Source organism: Aedes aegypti, chromosome 2 (genome assembly GCF_002204515.2).
Source record: "Aedes aegypti strain LVP_AGWG chromosome 2, AaegL5.0 Primary Assembly, whole genome shotgun sequence".
Classification (NCBI taxonomy): Eukaryota; Metazoa; Arthropoda; class Insecta; order Diptera; family Culicidae; genus Aedes; species Aedes aegypti.
This window is the reverse complement of record NC_035108.1, coordinates 232,917,789-232,932,077: the sequence shown is the minus strand read 5'-3', so window position 1 is coordinate 232,932,077 and position 14,289 is coordinate 232,917,789. Positions and strand designations below refer to the sequence as shown.

The following is a 14,289-nucleotide window of genomic DNA, read 5'->3' as shown; positions in this document are numbered from 1 at the left end:
AATCATTATTTGTGCACTTTTTCGCCCAACAAAGATATGTCGTGATGTTAGATTATTACAGTTTGATACATCGAACATTAATATCTGCATAATTGACACTTCGGGCTTTAAAACATTTAATGCTGGTTCGCATGACATTGATGTTGGTATTTTTGAATAATTTATTATTATTTTTTCGGTTGTAACGTCCCAACATGGATAGAACCTGCTAATCAGCTTAGTGTTCTATGAACACTTCCAAAGTTGTTAAGTTAGAGCTTTCTTGGTCTATGATATAGGATTTTGAACTAATCTGCAAATCAAATGGAGGATAAAACAAACAAACTGTTGAATTATTGCGCGATAATAAGCGCTATGAAAATGTTTTATATTGTGGTTGTTTTTTTTTTTTTGATCATTGCATTGGAAATTTAAAACTTTGAACTTCTTGATGGAGGGCCAAACTGGTTTTCAAACGTATTAACAACATTCCTAGCAGAAAAAATAAAACGGCGCTATATTTTGGTCGCAGATATTATGGCGCTCAAACGAAAATCAACTTTAGCGAGCAAATTTACCCGTGAAAAAATAGCCTAAGAAAATTTACGTTTATAATTCTCAACTGAACGTGAACATGCTTGAAACATTTTTTAAAATTTCTCCATAGTAATTTCCATGTAAACCAACATTGTCCTTGGGCCTCCTTTAAATCACCAGCGAAAAAGCTGAAAATTTCACAGAACTCTATTTTTATGGGAAGGATGGTAAGAAAGATATCTTTTTTTTAATCTTGGTATCACGTCCTCACTGGGACAGAGCCTGCTTTCCAGCTTAGTGTTCCTTTGAGCACTTCTACAGTTATTAACTGAGAGTTTGCCAAAGTTGCCATTTTCGCATACGTATATCGTGTGGCAAGTACGATGATACTCTATGCCCCGAGAAGTTAAGGAAATTTCCATCACGAAAAGATCCTGGACCGACCGGAGATCAAACCCAGACACCTTCCGTATGGCTTTGCTTTGTAGCCGTGGACTCTAACCAGTCGGCTAAGAAAGGCCTCTGAAGGTGAGTTGTATATTTTCTTAAAATAAATATTGGAAATTGTGTTTTCCTCTAGACTGATCAATCGGTGCCAATAAAAGTGAAACTACTGTGATTAGGGTAGGTGTACCAGTTATGGCCATAGTGGTTGCCTATTTCGCCATACTTGATTACTTTAATGTCTTCAAATTTAAAAAAAATGGTTGTTGTAGTAGTTAGATTTAAGATACATCTTGATGTTAAAACATTCAAAAAGATTTAAAATGTGAAAGTTATCAAAATTTCACATATGGCCAAATAGGGAACCACTATGGCCATAACTGGTACACTTTCCCTAGTTCATTTGAAAACGAAATTTGGAACATGCGTAAAGTTTCCATAATTAACACCAATGCTACCTAACCATCTCACGTACTTGAAAACAATTTTTGAAATTTGTAGAAGTTTCAAATGAATATTTTTAACTGGATTTTTTAAAACATTGAACTAGGTTTATAGTTTCATGGGGAATGCTTAATTCTGGGGAACGGGTTCGGGGGAATGGATTTCTGGGTAATGTTATGGAAACAATAAGACCATTATTCGTTGTGCCTGTTCACTACTGCGCTTGAGTAGTTCAGCCGGGAGCTCGTCCTTCTCCGCAGCTTGACCATCGTTATTGATGTTTATTCTGTTCTCGGATGCTCTACCATTCAAAGCTTCAAAGCTTCACCAGGTATTACTTGCATAATCGTGGCACATGACGGGGGACGGCGCTGTTTTTCTTCGCGCGCCATTGATAGTCTATAATTCATCAAAACTCCTTGAGGAATTCCGAAATTGTTGGAGTGATATTATTCGAGAATTTCCGTGGGGTTTCCGTAATTCCTTTACTAAAGGTATTTTTTGAAAATATCTGGAAAACTGCTACAAAAACTATTTGGAATCCACATTAGAGAGGAATCACTTGTGAATTCAAGAGAGAGATCTCTGGTGGAACTCTTTGAAGCATACCCGGCCAAATAGTTATTTTGGGAAGAGTCCCTGAAGTAACATGAGGAGGATTTTTACAGGAATTCCTAAAGGAATTTTCATTGGAAATCCTGGGTTCAGGAAGAATCCTACCAGGATGGATCCTAGGAGAAATTCCAGAAGTAATTCTTCAAAGAATCTGCAAGGTTACGAAGACGAGTTCGTAGAAGATCCTCTGAACAAATTAATGTAGAAACTTTTTGAAGAATTTATATATGCCTTTGTGTAGAAATTTTTATGTGGAATTTGCGTCAGTAGCGAACAGCTCTATCTGCGAATTAGCTAAGTTCTAACGAATAGGTGGGTATCATAACGACCAAATGTTTGTCAGTGTTAGGATTTTTTCGGTGACAAACTTCTGAGCCTACGGATGCATCCGTATTGCGCAACTAGGCTTGGGAATATGGTTTTCTCTTTTTTCGATATAGTCACATGAGTAACCGAATGCTCACCTCTTTTACAATTGGTACCGCCGGGGGGATGCCATTTTGCATAAAGCCGTTTGGCATAAAATAATTTGGCATAACGGTCGTTTGGCATAATGGACTTCTTCTTCTTTCTGGCGTTACGTCCCCACTGGGACAGAGCCTGCTTCTCAGCTTAGTGTTCTTATGAGCACTTCCACAGTTATTAACTGAGAGCTTACTTTGCCAATGACCATTTTTGCATGCGTATATCGTGTGGCAGGTACGATGATACTCTATGCCCTGGGAAGTCGAGAACATTTCCAACCCGAAAAGATCCTCGACCGGTGGGATTCGAACCCACGACCCTCAGCTTGGTCTTGCTGAATAGCTGCGCGTTTACCGCTACGGCTATCTGGGCCCCCTTGGCATAATGGACATTTGGCATAATAATTGAAAACTGAGTTGCTATGTTTTTGACGTTACCATTGCTAACATTCTCATATGTGATTTTCCCTTCTTTTGGTCATAGGCTGTTCTTTCTCATTACGTTGTTAAACTAGTGGTTTGCATTGTACTACTAACATTTTCATTGACAATTTTGCCTTCTTTCCTACGTTGACATTATAACTACTAACATTTTCATCGGCGACTTTCCCTTCTTTTGATCACCAGATCTTCTTTTAAGTAGCTCTATTTAAATTTCTAATTTCTTTTCTTTTATGCCAAACGTCCATTATGCCAAATGACCATTATGCCAAACGACTTTATGCCAAATGGCTTTATGCCAAATTACATTATGCCAAACGGGGTAGCCCCGGTACCGCCGTGCGGGGTAATATTGGGCCGTTGACTTTGACCACTCTCTTAGATGCATTTTTTGGCTAGTATGAACATGAAAAAAAATATTATAACCGTATTCTTGAAGCCTGTCAGATTGTTTTCATTATTCTAATATTAGTTTACAGTAAAAAAAATGACCCAAAGTCCCTTAAGAGTCAATATTACCCAGCAATACAATCCCTCTGTGCGTTCCGCCTCGTCTGTTCAGGGATTCTTCTTAATTGTAGTTCCATATCACTGTACAAACGATGGGTACAACAACCCTTTTTGATTCGTGTATTCGTTAGTCAACGCATAATCTGACGAACATGACCTTGTCCAGAACCACTTCTACAGTTTGATTAATTAATTAAATTCAGTCTGTACGAATTTTTCGATGACGCTGTTATGCGCTGTTGCGCTTTTTTACTACTAGAAGTTGAAGCCTTGAAAATTTCATGGTAGATATTTGGGCAGCATTTCAAATGAAATGCTGCAAATGATCAGAACATTCGAGATCATTGACAAGTTTATTCAATAATATATTTATTAAAGTTAAGTTTGATGATCGATCAAGAATTGTTTTTTAAATATTCGAAAATATTAAAATTTTTAACTTCAAAAATAAAGAAATTCAAACTGGATATTAATAAGTGTTGCAATAATTTTGTGTTCGACTCTTACTTGTGCTATTTTCCACATTTTTTAAATGCGAAAGTGTTATACCGGCAATTTCCATTCAGCTCTTAACTCTGTGACCTATTAACCATCTAAACAACATCGTCCTTTAACAATATCTTTTTCCGACTCGTCCTTAGCTCTGCTGTTGAGCCTTCTTTTGGTTATCATGCGAAATTTGTTGCCACCGTTCTAGGTTCTCATTGCACATCGTAAGCATTGGTTTCGTTTCCGGAATGAGTCGATGTAGAAGCGTATAGCATGGAATACAAATTCCGTTCAGGAAACCCAACTGAGACGCAGCCTGTTGTTCAGGTTGATCGCGATCCATCATTGCAATAGGTTGTCGTCCTGCCTTTTTCTCCTCGTCTCCTTGGTCATAGAATTCAGCGAAAATTACCTATAGCGAAATGGATGTAGCATTTGACTATACTTTAATGCATAACTAAGATCGTACCTTCACGGTTTCCGTTTGTACTGCCCAAGGTTTCGCCGAAGCAGACAAGTCAGCTCCAGTCATGGCGATAGTTTGAATCAGCATTCGATGCTCGGCGACAGTCCACGAAAATTGTTCATTATCCACTAATTTGCTAAGTTTGTCCTTATTAGGAAAAAATAGTGCGAGGTCTGTTGCAAGGATGCAGTGTTTGATTAGGCTCAATACCTGTTTGTATTCATTGCTATTTAATTTGCTAAATATGTTATGTCCTTCCTGTTAGAGAAAAGTAGACAAAGGACTTAGAACTATTCTAGCAATATTACAGTTAGAATCTAACTCACCTGTTGAAGTATGGTAACCGTTTGGTTGAAATGGTGATGCTCCATAGTTGACGTGCTGTATATGGCAGCTAAGGGGGACTCCGTATCCAACATGAATTTGTTGTTTTTACCCCGGTGGTCCAAATCATGGCAAAGAGATCCAATGAATAATGCCAAACACTGAAATCGATTAAAATAGCATCATATTTTGGATTGAAGTTTCTACACAAGGCAATGTCACTCTCAGAGAGTGTATATATATTTAATATATCTATATTTAATTTTCATCCGAGTATAATTATTGCGTAATTTTCAGTTGAGTGCCTCACGAACTCTGCAATTTTTAAAAGAAAGCTAACTTAGCTACCTTACAATAATATTCTATACCTGATGGGATAGGAAAGAAATAGAAAATTAAACACAATCAGTTAAAAATAACAGAATAAGTGTTTGAAAATTTCCCTGCTCCAAATAAAGAAAAAAAAATTACTTTGAATCACAGTTACGCAAAAACTGAGCAAGTGCATACAAGATGATACGAAGTTACGGCGGCGACGGCGGCGTACATCGGCGTGGAGAAAATTAAACACAACAAAAAAGTTTGAAATTCAACTGCCCATATCAGCCTTGCAATATTATGATCAAAATAGAGATTAGGAAGATTTTCAGCCATTTTGCTAAGAATTCAAATGTTGTAAGTTTATATGAAAAAAAACTCCAAATTTCAACACTAGTAAAACTATCATATCAAAGATCATATCCACGTTGATGGTACTAAGAGACATTACTCAACTTATTCAATTATTCACACTTCCTTTGAACGAAGTTGCAGAAAAATGATTTAATTTTGGGCAAAAGTTTTGTATTTCGACTGTGTTAATGGGAGTTGCATGCTAGTCCGTTGTCTATTGTGGTGCATCCTTCAAAGGGCAAATCGTTCACTGGAAGCATTAGCGTGTCGATGTCTTAATCGTTTGTGTTTTTGTAGAAGTTTTCTAGAATTTTTGCGTTCCTTTATGAATTACCTTATCTGAAATCCATATCTATAGAATCGTTCCTAGTACTCTACAATTCATAATCACAGCTTCGAAATATTGTCAGTATTTTTCTTGAAACAGAAAAATGTACAATTTTTTCCATAATTGCTTGCAAAGCTGTATAGATTACTCGAGCAAAGTTCAACATCATGAATTTATTATTTATTATTATCTTATTCGAGTCATACTGGGTTTTGTTCTTCTATAGGATTTTTTTTCTTTATATAACAATTTTATATACAGTCAACTCTCCACATCTCGATATCTTTCCTTATATTGATGATTTTTTCGGTCCCTTCATTTGGCATAGGTATATTTTCACTCCCCATATCTCGATATCCTCCTTATCTCCCTATCTCGATGAGATTTTCAATCCCGATTTTCTCTCCGTATGTTGATATGCCCATTATCAAAGGTTACTAGACCAGATTTTAGGAATTCAAAACAATTGGCGAAGACGAAATAACATCGGTATGTTTTCAATTTTCCTGGTAAAGCCTGATTTGCTACTGAAAAGGAATCGCTCAAGAAATTTCTCGCCGATTCCTTGCAGAAATTTTCTACAGCGACTCCCATTTGAAGTGACAGTTCTTTTCAACTGCGTACTGCGATCAGAAAAAAGCGCATTCTTGATCGATTCCTTGCAGAAATTTCCCATGCATCAAGATAGGCCGAGAAATTACTTGTCAGCAGCGAATCAGGCTTAACGGAGTGATTTTCAGTCTAGTATTAATTAAACATTTATTCTATGTCTCGATCTCTCCCTATCTCGATGGTCCCTTCGACATCGAGATGTGATGACTCGACTGTAATTGAATCTTTTTAGTGCTACATGTATAAATACTTATATAAAAATAAAGTCTTTATTTTAGTGCGATTCATTTCAATGCCAATCCAAAATATGTGTACCTCAGCGAGTTCTCAATTTTTCGTTAAAAAAAGACACGGACACCGTCGTCAACCATTTAGCTGCACAGACTGTAATTTAATACTAGACAACGGACAAGCATGCTCCAGTGGCACAGCCGAGAAACATTCCGAAAAGTTTCAATGACTGAAGCGGGAATCGAACCCACACCCCATAACACGATGCGCTTAAATGCCTGACGACACTAACCGCATGGCTACGAGGCCCACAATTAATGAAAGCTTGCTTTTGCTGTTTGTTTTCAAATATCAGAAACTTTTCCAAGCGCTAATATGGCCAAATGCTAGTAATTCTGAAATGATCACCAGGAAAAACATTTTCCATTCACTTTTCCACGAGGATGGAAGATATTCGCAATGAACCCGTGCACGGGTTCACTATTTGACGTTTTAGCGGTGCCGTGTTATTCAGGTGACCATGGAAACCAGTGAATTCGGCACCGCCCAAACGTCAAATTAGTGAACTCCTGCATTGGTCCATATTCAATTGTCAAAGTCACGTGATATTCATTACATTTAACAACACTGTCACTCAGGGCAAAATTAGTGTCCAATTCCAATATAAGGGGGGTCCGTAGCCTTGAGGTTACGCTTTCGCTTCATAAGCGGAAGGTCATGGATTCAATTCCCAGCCCCTCCACAAAAAAACCCGTCCAGCCACCAGAAGACACCGCACGGAGGAGCGTGCTTTGGGGAGCACATCCATCCTCCGTCAGTATCAGATGGTGATTGAGACAAACTGACCCTCTTCGCAGGCAGCTAGCCTCACTAACAGCAGAGCTCTCTCCTACCTGTTCGGTGTGAGAGTAAAAGAGTACGAGAGAGTGAAAGTTGATGTAAATATAGATAAGTTAAAAATAGATCTGTATCGATAAAGAAGCTACAGATCAACTGATTCCGGCACAGTAGTGGCCACGAGCACAGAGTGCCTTAAGGCTAAGTAGCCCGTCATTCGTTTTGGCAACAATGATTACTTTTCAGCTTGCATTTCAAAGTGATAAAACTCGGTCTTGATAGTTCATATTGACTTGAAAAAGTTTCACTGTACGCGCTAACATGCATAAAGTATGCTGATACTTTTTCAGCTGTGTCAGTGCAAAACCAACTGATTTTCTTTGATTCGAAATCGGGAGATGAATTAGCAACAATCATCAGCGACGCGTACAAATTTCAATGACGGCCTACTTCGCCTTAAAAAAAAAAATCCAATATAACACAGTTTCACTCGGGTATAATTTCACGTAGTTATGATGTTGTTTACATTATTCAAAAACTATATGATGAATAATTCTGAACTTCATCAAACATTGATCCATAGTGGCGGGTTGACTGTACTTAAGTTATTGAAAATTTTGTCCTGTATTTGTCGCTGTCACACTAACGAAAGATACCTATTCGTAGACAAATCTTTGTGATAATTCCTAATTTTCCAGGGTTTCCAATGAAAATATCAGAAGGAATTACTGCAGCAAACCTTGAAATGGTAATAAAATTCAAGCAGGAAACTAATAAAGAAAATATCCAAAGATCACCTTGTGAAAACTTCTGGAGAAATCGTCGGATAATTTTTTGAAGAAACTCCAGGAACAATAAACAAATATATTGAATAATCTTTGAGAAAATGCAATTACTGAAGGAATTCTGGGACTGACGATTAAACTATTTTATTTCAATCTATGGCAGGATTCCTTTGGAAATAGCTTGGACGAATACTTGGCGAACTTTTAGAGAAATATCTAGAAGAAATCTCTCAGGACCTTTGACAGAATCAATGTGCAGTAAGTAATCAATCCTCCTAGTTAATTATGGTCGTTTTTAGTCAATATTTTTCTCATACATTAAGAAGGTGAATGAGATCTTCGACGAAATTTATGCTGCATCAAAGGACCTGTTTTGAAGAAGCGCTAGAAAGAACTCCTGCATGAATTCATTGTGCAATTCTTAGTAAAACTCCTCATGAAATTTCTCTAAAGGATTCCAAAATAAATTACCATCAGAAATCCAAAAAGTATGTGTCTCAAAAATTCTTTTCAAAGAAATTAATAAAGAAATCAATTGAAAAAAATCTGTAACAATCCTTGAACGATTTCACATGGATAAGAGTGAATTCATGATATCGAGGGGGAATCCTAGGATAAATTATTGAAGAAATCTATGGATGTATACCTGAACGATTTATTGGAGACATACCTGAACAAATAGTTGTTATGAGGGACGAAGAAACACCTGGAAGAATCTGATAAATCTGATAAGAGGTGTCTCTGGAGAATTTCGTTCCACATGTCTAAAATCCTCGAAGAAATTTAAGCATCCTAAACATAATCCTTGGAAAATTCTCTTAAGAAATCATCCATCCATGGAAAACTCTTGCCGGATTCCTGAACGGGTCTCTAATGGAATCCCATGATGAATTAATAGAAGTTTCTTTTGGGTAAATTCTAGATGAATCTTTATGAAGTAATTTTTGTAGGGGTTCTAGGATAATTAGCATGCAAAAATTTTAGTGAAAATGCCTGGAAAATTTTCTTTTACCTTTTAAGAGAGTTCCTGAACAAATACATTGAGAAGTGCATGAGTAAATTCCAGCAATCATTATTGGACTACGTTCAAAATGAATTACTGAAGGAATCCATGAAGAAAAGAATAATTCATGGAGGGAAATCGAAAAAAAAACATGAAGCTTTGAAAAATTTGAAGCACTCACACGATGAAAACCTCAATCAATTCATTGTGGAATCCTCCAAAATCCTGAAAAAACTCTCTAAGGAATTATTTAAAATATTATTAAAGAAATTCATGAATAATTACTGGAGGAATCTATGAAATAACATATCGGAAAACCCTTCAAAAGGATTTCTTGGAAAAAAAAATGCTGAACATAAACTCTGAGAAATTCTTGAAGCAAAAAGTTTTTGAATTTTTTTCGAGCTGAATTATTTATCGGCGTGGGAATGCAAAATCGGCGGCGTGACGTTGATCGGCGTACGGCGCGCCGCCGATGTATCAATCGGCGTCGGCGTGACGTGAAATGGATCGGCGGCGGTGGCGCACAGGTCTATGGCACCCTATTTTGATCAGTATCAGTATTGTTGTTAACATACATTTTAAAATGTTTCAAATGTATCAATAGGTTTCCTGTTTTCTTCCGCAGACGTCACCCACCAATTATGTACAAACTTAGAAAAAATCATTGAAATTTACGACACAAATTACATTGAAATTTACGACATAAAAACACATTACATATTGACGCAAATAAAATGACATAAATTTAAGTTATAAATGATGTAATTTTCCGTCACATTGGATCACCAAAATTTTCAGTCTCATTGGACGCAATTTTACAAGGATGATGTATTTTTAAATTCAAATACCATCATGCAAACACGCAGACGTGACAAATGTAACAACGAAAAAAAAGTGAAAATCCTTTGACCCGTTCTCAAGCCAAAACGTGACACTTTCTACTGCCCCACACTAGAAGCATAGAGTAAGGTGGGGTAAAACTTTGAGACTAGTGTAAAAATCAATATTACATCTCTATTACACTCCAAAAGACATAAATACCACACAGTGGACGTTTATTATATTGGCTACAATTTTACTGAACAAACCTATGTCTTAATATTTATCATTCAGCCTAAACGCCGAAACTAGTGTGGACAAAGGTTCGCTGATTAAAACACAGAGTAGGGGCTGTCCATTAGCCACGTGGTCAGTTCTTCTTGAATTTCTTTGGTGTCGTAAAACGGTAGGCTTTTGCACTAATCTTCGACCTACAAGAATTCTGTGCCAATTTTCGGATTTTCATACAAAGTAGGCCGAAATCGTATGGATGGGTCGAAAATGAGTGCAGGGTCGAAAATTGGTGCTCTTCCCCTATATAACCCGGGGTGGCGAATACTGGTGCTATAGCGAATACCGGTACATCTTGAAAAAAAAAAAAAACAAATTAAATGTAGTTCTTAATACGCTATAAGATCATAGGGTTGATAAAAATTGCTATGGGATGAATAGGAATAAAATTCATAATTGAACTAGTCCGCAGCCAGGTTAGCAAGTGCATTTTTCAAGCTTCACTCTCATCAAAATATTATGTGTTACATAGCAAAACTAATAAAACTTGTCCTTGAATCAAATGATGCACACAATGCGGAATAATAGTACATTATTACCATGTTCGACGTGTTGCAGATGATAAAACTTCTTAAGTTAAACCACGTTGCATGGCCCTCGCGTTACTTCTTGATCTATCAGAAAGCGAAACACAGACAATGCATACGTGCGTTGAATCCTAATTTGTTCAGAGTTTAAACATTACATGCAGACGACAGTCGTTACGAGCTCTCCGATACTAAATATGGGACAAGAGTTGCAGTGTAAACGAATCTAATGTGAGTGACAATGACTTTATCATTGAATCGCCAAGAAGTGAATGGCATAGGCGAAGGTGATAGTATTTGTATGCATGTCTTTTGTGAGAGAGGTGTCAATACAGTAATCTTCAAAAATTGTTATGACATGTATCATGATTGTCTGAAATGAAGAAAGATGGGCATTTAAGGGATGGGACGTTTCGCATAAAGACGTTTCACATAAGGACGCTTTGCTAAATTGACATTTGCCATAATGAGAATTACATGCCTTTTTTTTAAAATGCTATCTGCTTTATGCGAAACGTCTTCATGCGAATTTAACCACATACATTATTAGAACAAACATCCATTCTTCCAAACGTCTTTCTGCCAAACGTTTGGGCAAACGTATATACGGGGTAGCATCGAATGGAAAACTTTGTAATCTTTAATTCGATGATACTCCGTTTTGCCTCTAAAAAAAATAAACAATCATGTAATGTCGGATGTTCTAATTCTGGTGTAGTATCGAAACTTATGCACAATAAGGCATGTGTTTAGTTAAGACAAACCCTTTTATATTCGCGATCGAAATGTGCCAATCAATCCAACTTTTACTAAGTCTGTCTTATGATACAAATCTATTCAGAATGATTCTTACCTCGTTGGGCCGAAACACGTGTGGACAATTTTTTATAATACTGTACATAGTGTTGGCCACCGAAAATCCATGTGTCCAGTTGTGGTATGGAACACGCCTGTAGTTTTTCTTCACCGTCAATGTAAATCGTATCAGACTAGTTTTATCGAATCGGCTCAGGCCAAACAGATCCTTGAACATGAACACACTGTAGATGGCCTTCTGGAAGTCATCTATCACGAATGGGCTGAAATCGTAGCTATCAATGCCTGGTATCTTTAGTGGTATGCCTTCCACGAGACAGTGTTCAACCTCAGATTCGGAGCACGTGTTATGATAGCTTAACACTTCTAAAGCTACGCGATATTTTTGTTCAGATCTTCGTATTTTGTCGTATAGTTTGGCGTGATGTAGAGCTGTTGATGATAGGTTTTTAAAACATGAATTGTTAACTCTAATATCAATGGCTTACCTAATCCACAATACACCGCAAACATTTCGAAAGCTTCTTCGTCTTCCTTGCTGAAGTAGCCGGATCGCTTGTTCACCATTTGTACAACGCCAATAATATTACCTCGTATAAATATCGGCATGCATAAAATGGATTCGGTTTTGTATCCCGTTATTTGATCTATTGTTCTATTAAACCTTGAATCTGCATACGCGTCAACTATGTTCAGAATTTCACCTGTCATAGCGACTTGACCGGCAATACCGGTTCCTAGCGGAAATCTTATTTCCTTTGGGGCCTTGTTCAATTCGTTTTCGTTTTCGTTCATTGCAGTCTTTTCGTCACAGCCTACGTCAAATATAGTTGCATACAGTTCCTTGCTTTTAGAGTCTACAAGGAACAGCGAAGCACGATCTGCATCGACAAGTCGTTGAGCAAAGTTCATCACTTTTGACACTAACATATCCATGCTAACCATATCTTGAAATATGGACTTAACCACTGCCAGCAGAAAATCGTTGAGTTTCCGCTGTTTGAGTCCGACTAGATTGAGATGTGCGTAATGTATTGCGATACCTCCCCAAACCAAATAACTACAGCCAATTTCTTCATCTTCCTCGTAAAATGGCGATCCACAGTCCCGGCGCCACAACTCCAGAACAGCTACTAGTGATCCATCTGGATAAACAATTGGCTGACACATCACATGTGCCATTTCACTCTGCAATTTAGAATGAGTATCATAAAATCCATTATTAGTTTGTAAATGTCTCTTAGTTACCTTATCTAGAACATCCTTGTTAAATCGTTGGTCGTCATCTCCTTTGGAGAATCGTATAGGTTCCCTCGTTTTCGCAACATAGTTCGGTATCGCTGCATCCGATTTGATCCTCAGTGGTTTAGGATCTCCGTTTTCATCGATAAAACTGTTACTCAGACATAAATGCAATGCATCGGCATCCGATGCATCCGTCAAGTATAAGCGGAATCCATCCGCATTAACGGCCGAACAAATGCAAGATGCCAGCTCCCAGAGCACGTGCATTTTCGTTGGCCGTAACTGCAACGAGTGTATGAGATCTTGCAGCATCTGGCGCTTATCAGCGTGTACGCAAAATTTCCAACGGCTGAGGCTCGTTTTTCGGCCATTTTTACTGACAGATTGGGTAACCTTCCTGGATCTCTGGGTCTTTCGTATCATCCACCTTTCTAACTGTTCTAGCTGGATTTCATCCATGACATATGTGTCCAAGAACTCAGGATTGCATTGTAAATATTTGGCCACCTGATAAGCGTTAGGTTCTCGGTCGTCGGCATTTGCATGATTACGACTAATGTGTTCGTCGTTGTGGGGACCTGAAATATGAAAAATTAGTATTAACTCGATGCATGCCTTTTTCTACGTTTTATTTGTACAGGCATATCATTTGTATATTCTTGTTAGGTCAATTAAAGCTATTTTGACCAGTCATTTCAACTAGTAGTTTCACTGACTCACGAGTGCAGGTATATAAGGTAGTCTTTAATATAACGTTTCTAGCTAGAAATTTACCGTTACCGGGTGAGTCACAGCGTAACAAAAAATAACTTTTTCGCCTGTTCCGAAGACTAAAATATGTGTCTCCAATAAATGTGGGATTACTGAATTAATTGCAGCTCTCAAAAATGTTCCAACGCGTCACAATTTTATGCTACAGATCGACAAACTTGTAGTAAATACTGGTTTTATTGATGCTTAAATATAATTTAAACTACGATATTATTTTCGGCTATTCAATCCACCGAGCATGCAAATCAGGATTTAAAATTTTGTATGAGACATTGGGTAACTTATATAACTTGGACATTAGCCTGGGACACGGTTATATGAAAAATTTAGATTCTCACTCCAGTCCACTTTTTGAATTGCTTTTAGGTCCCATAACAACTGTGAAAAATTTCAGCTCGATCGGAGAAACTATATTTTAGCGCCAGCCGTTTGAAGTTTGTATGGAATTTACTATGGAAAAACTTACTTTTACAAAGAAAAATCGCCAGAGATCACCCATTGTCCTCTATAAAAATTCTGAACTCAGATCTCGATAGGAGTTTTTACGATGAACAACATTGCCAAAGACCGCAAAGCAATCCGATGCTTGTGAAAAAAGTCTTCGGCAATATTCTTCATCGTAAAAATACCTATCCA

The 14,289-nt window shown here is 37.5% G+C and overlaps 2 protein-coding genes across 9 annotated transcripts in view; one reads left to right on the top strand and one right to left on the bottom strand.

Annotated features, from left to right (window-relative positions):
• LOC5576279 (dehydrogenase/reductase SDR family protein 7-like) overlaps positions 1-14,289 on the top strand; it is a 102,348-nt gene that overhangs the window by 21,932 nt on the left and 66,127 nt on the right. Inside the window, exons 5-6 of one of the 3 annotated variants that reach the window (XR_002500411.1) lie at positions 8,342-8,436; positions 8,502-8,666. The exons of 1 other annotated variant lie outside the window; for it this stretch is intronic. The gene's annotated coding sequence lies outside the window, so the exon portion shown is untranslated. Of the gene's footprint in view, positions 1-8,341; positions 8,667-14,289 lie in introns of those variants that run through there. One more of the 3 variants, XM_021844445.1, reaches the window with a different exon arrangement.
• The window catches only part of LOC5578894 (probable 3',5'-cyclic phosphodiesterase pde-5), a 39,102-nt gene continuing 28,213 nt past the window's right edge, over positions 3,401-14,289 (bottom strand). For 5 of the 6 annotated variants that reach the window (XM_021844442.1, XM_001664052.2, XM_021844441.1 and 2 more), the window contains exons 3-8: positions 12,886-13,460; positions 12,126-12,825; positions 11,675-12,069; positions 4,716-4,874; positions 4,393-4,647; positions 3,908-4,335 (exon numbers count right to left, since the gene is read on the bottom strand). In XM_021844442.1, coding sequence (XP_021700134.1) covers positions 4,072-4,335; positions 4,393-4,647; positions 4,716-4,874; positions 11,675-12,069; positions 12,126-12,825; positions 12,886-13,460 — 2,348 coding nt within the window. In that variant the 3' untranslated portion in view covers positions 3,908-4,071. Of the gene's footprint in view, positions 4,336-4,392; positions 4,648-4,715; positions 4,875-11,674; positions 12,070-12,125; positions 12,826-12,885; positions 13,461-14,289 lie in introns of all 6 variants that reach the window. The other variant, XM_021844439.1, reaches the window with a different exon arrangement.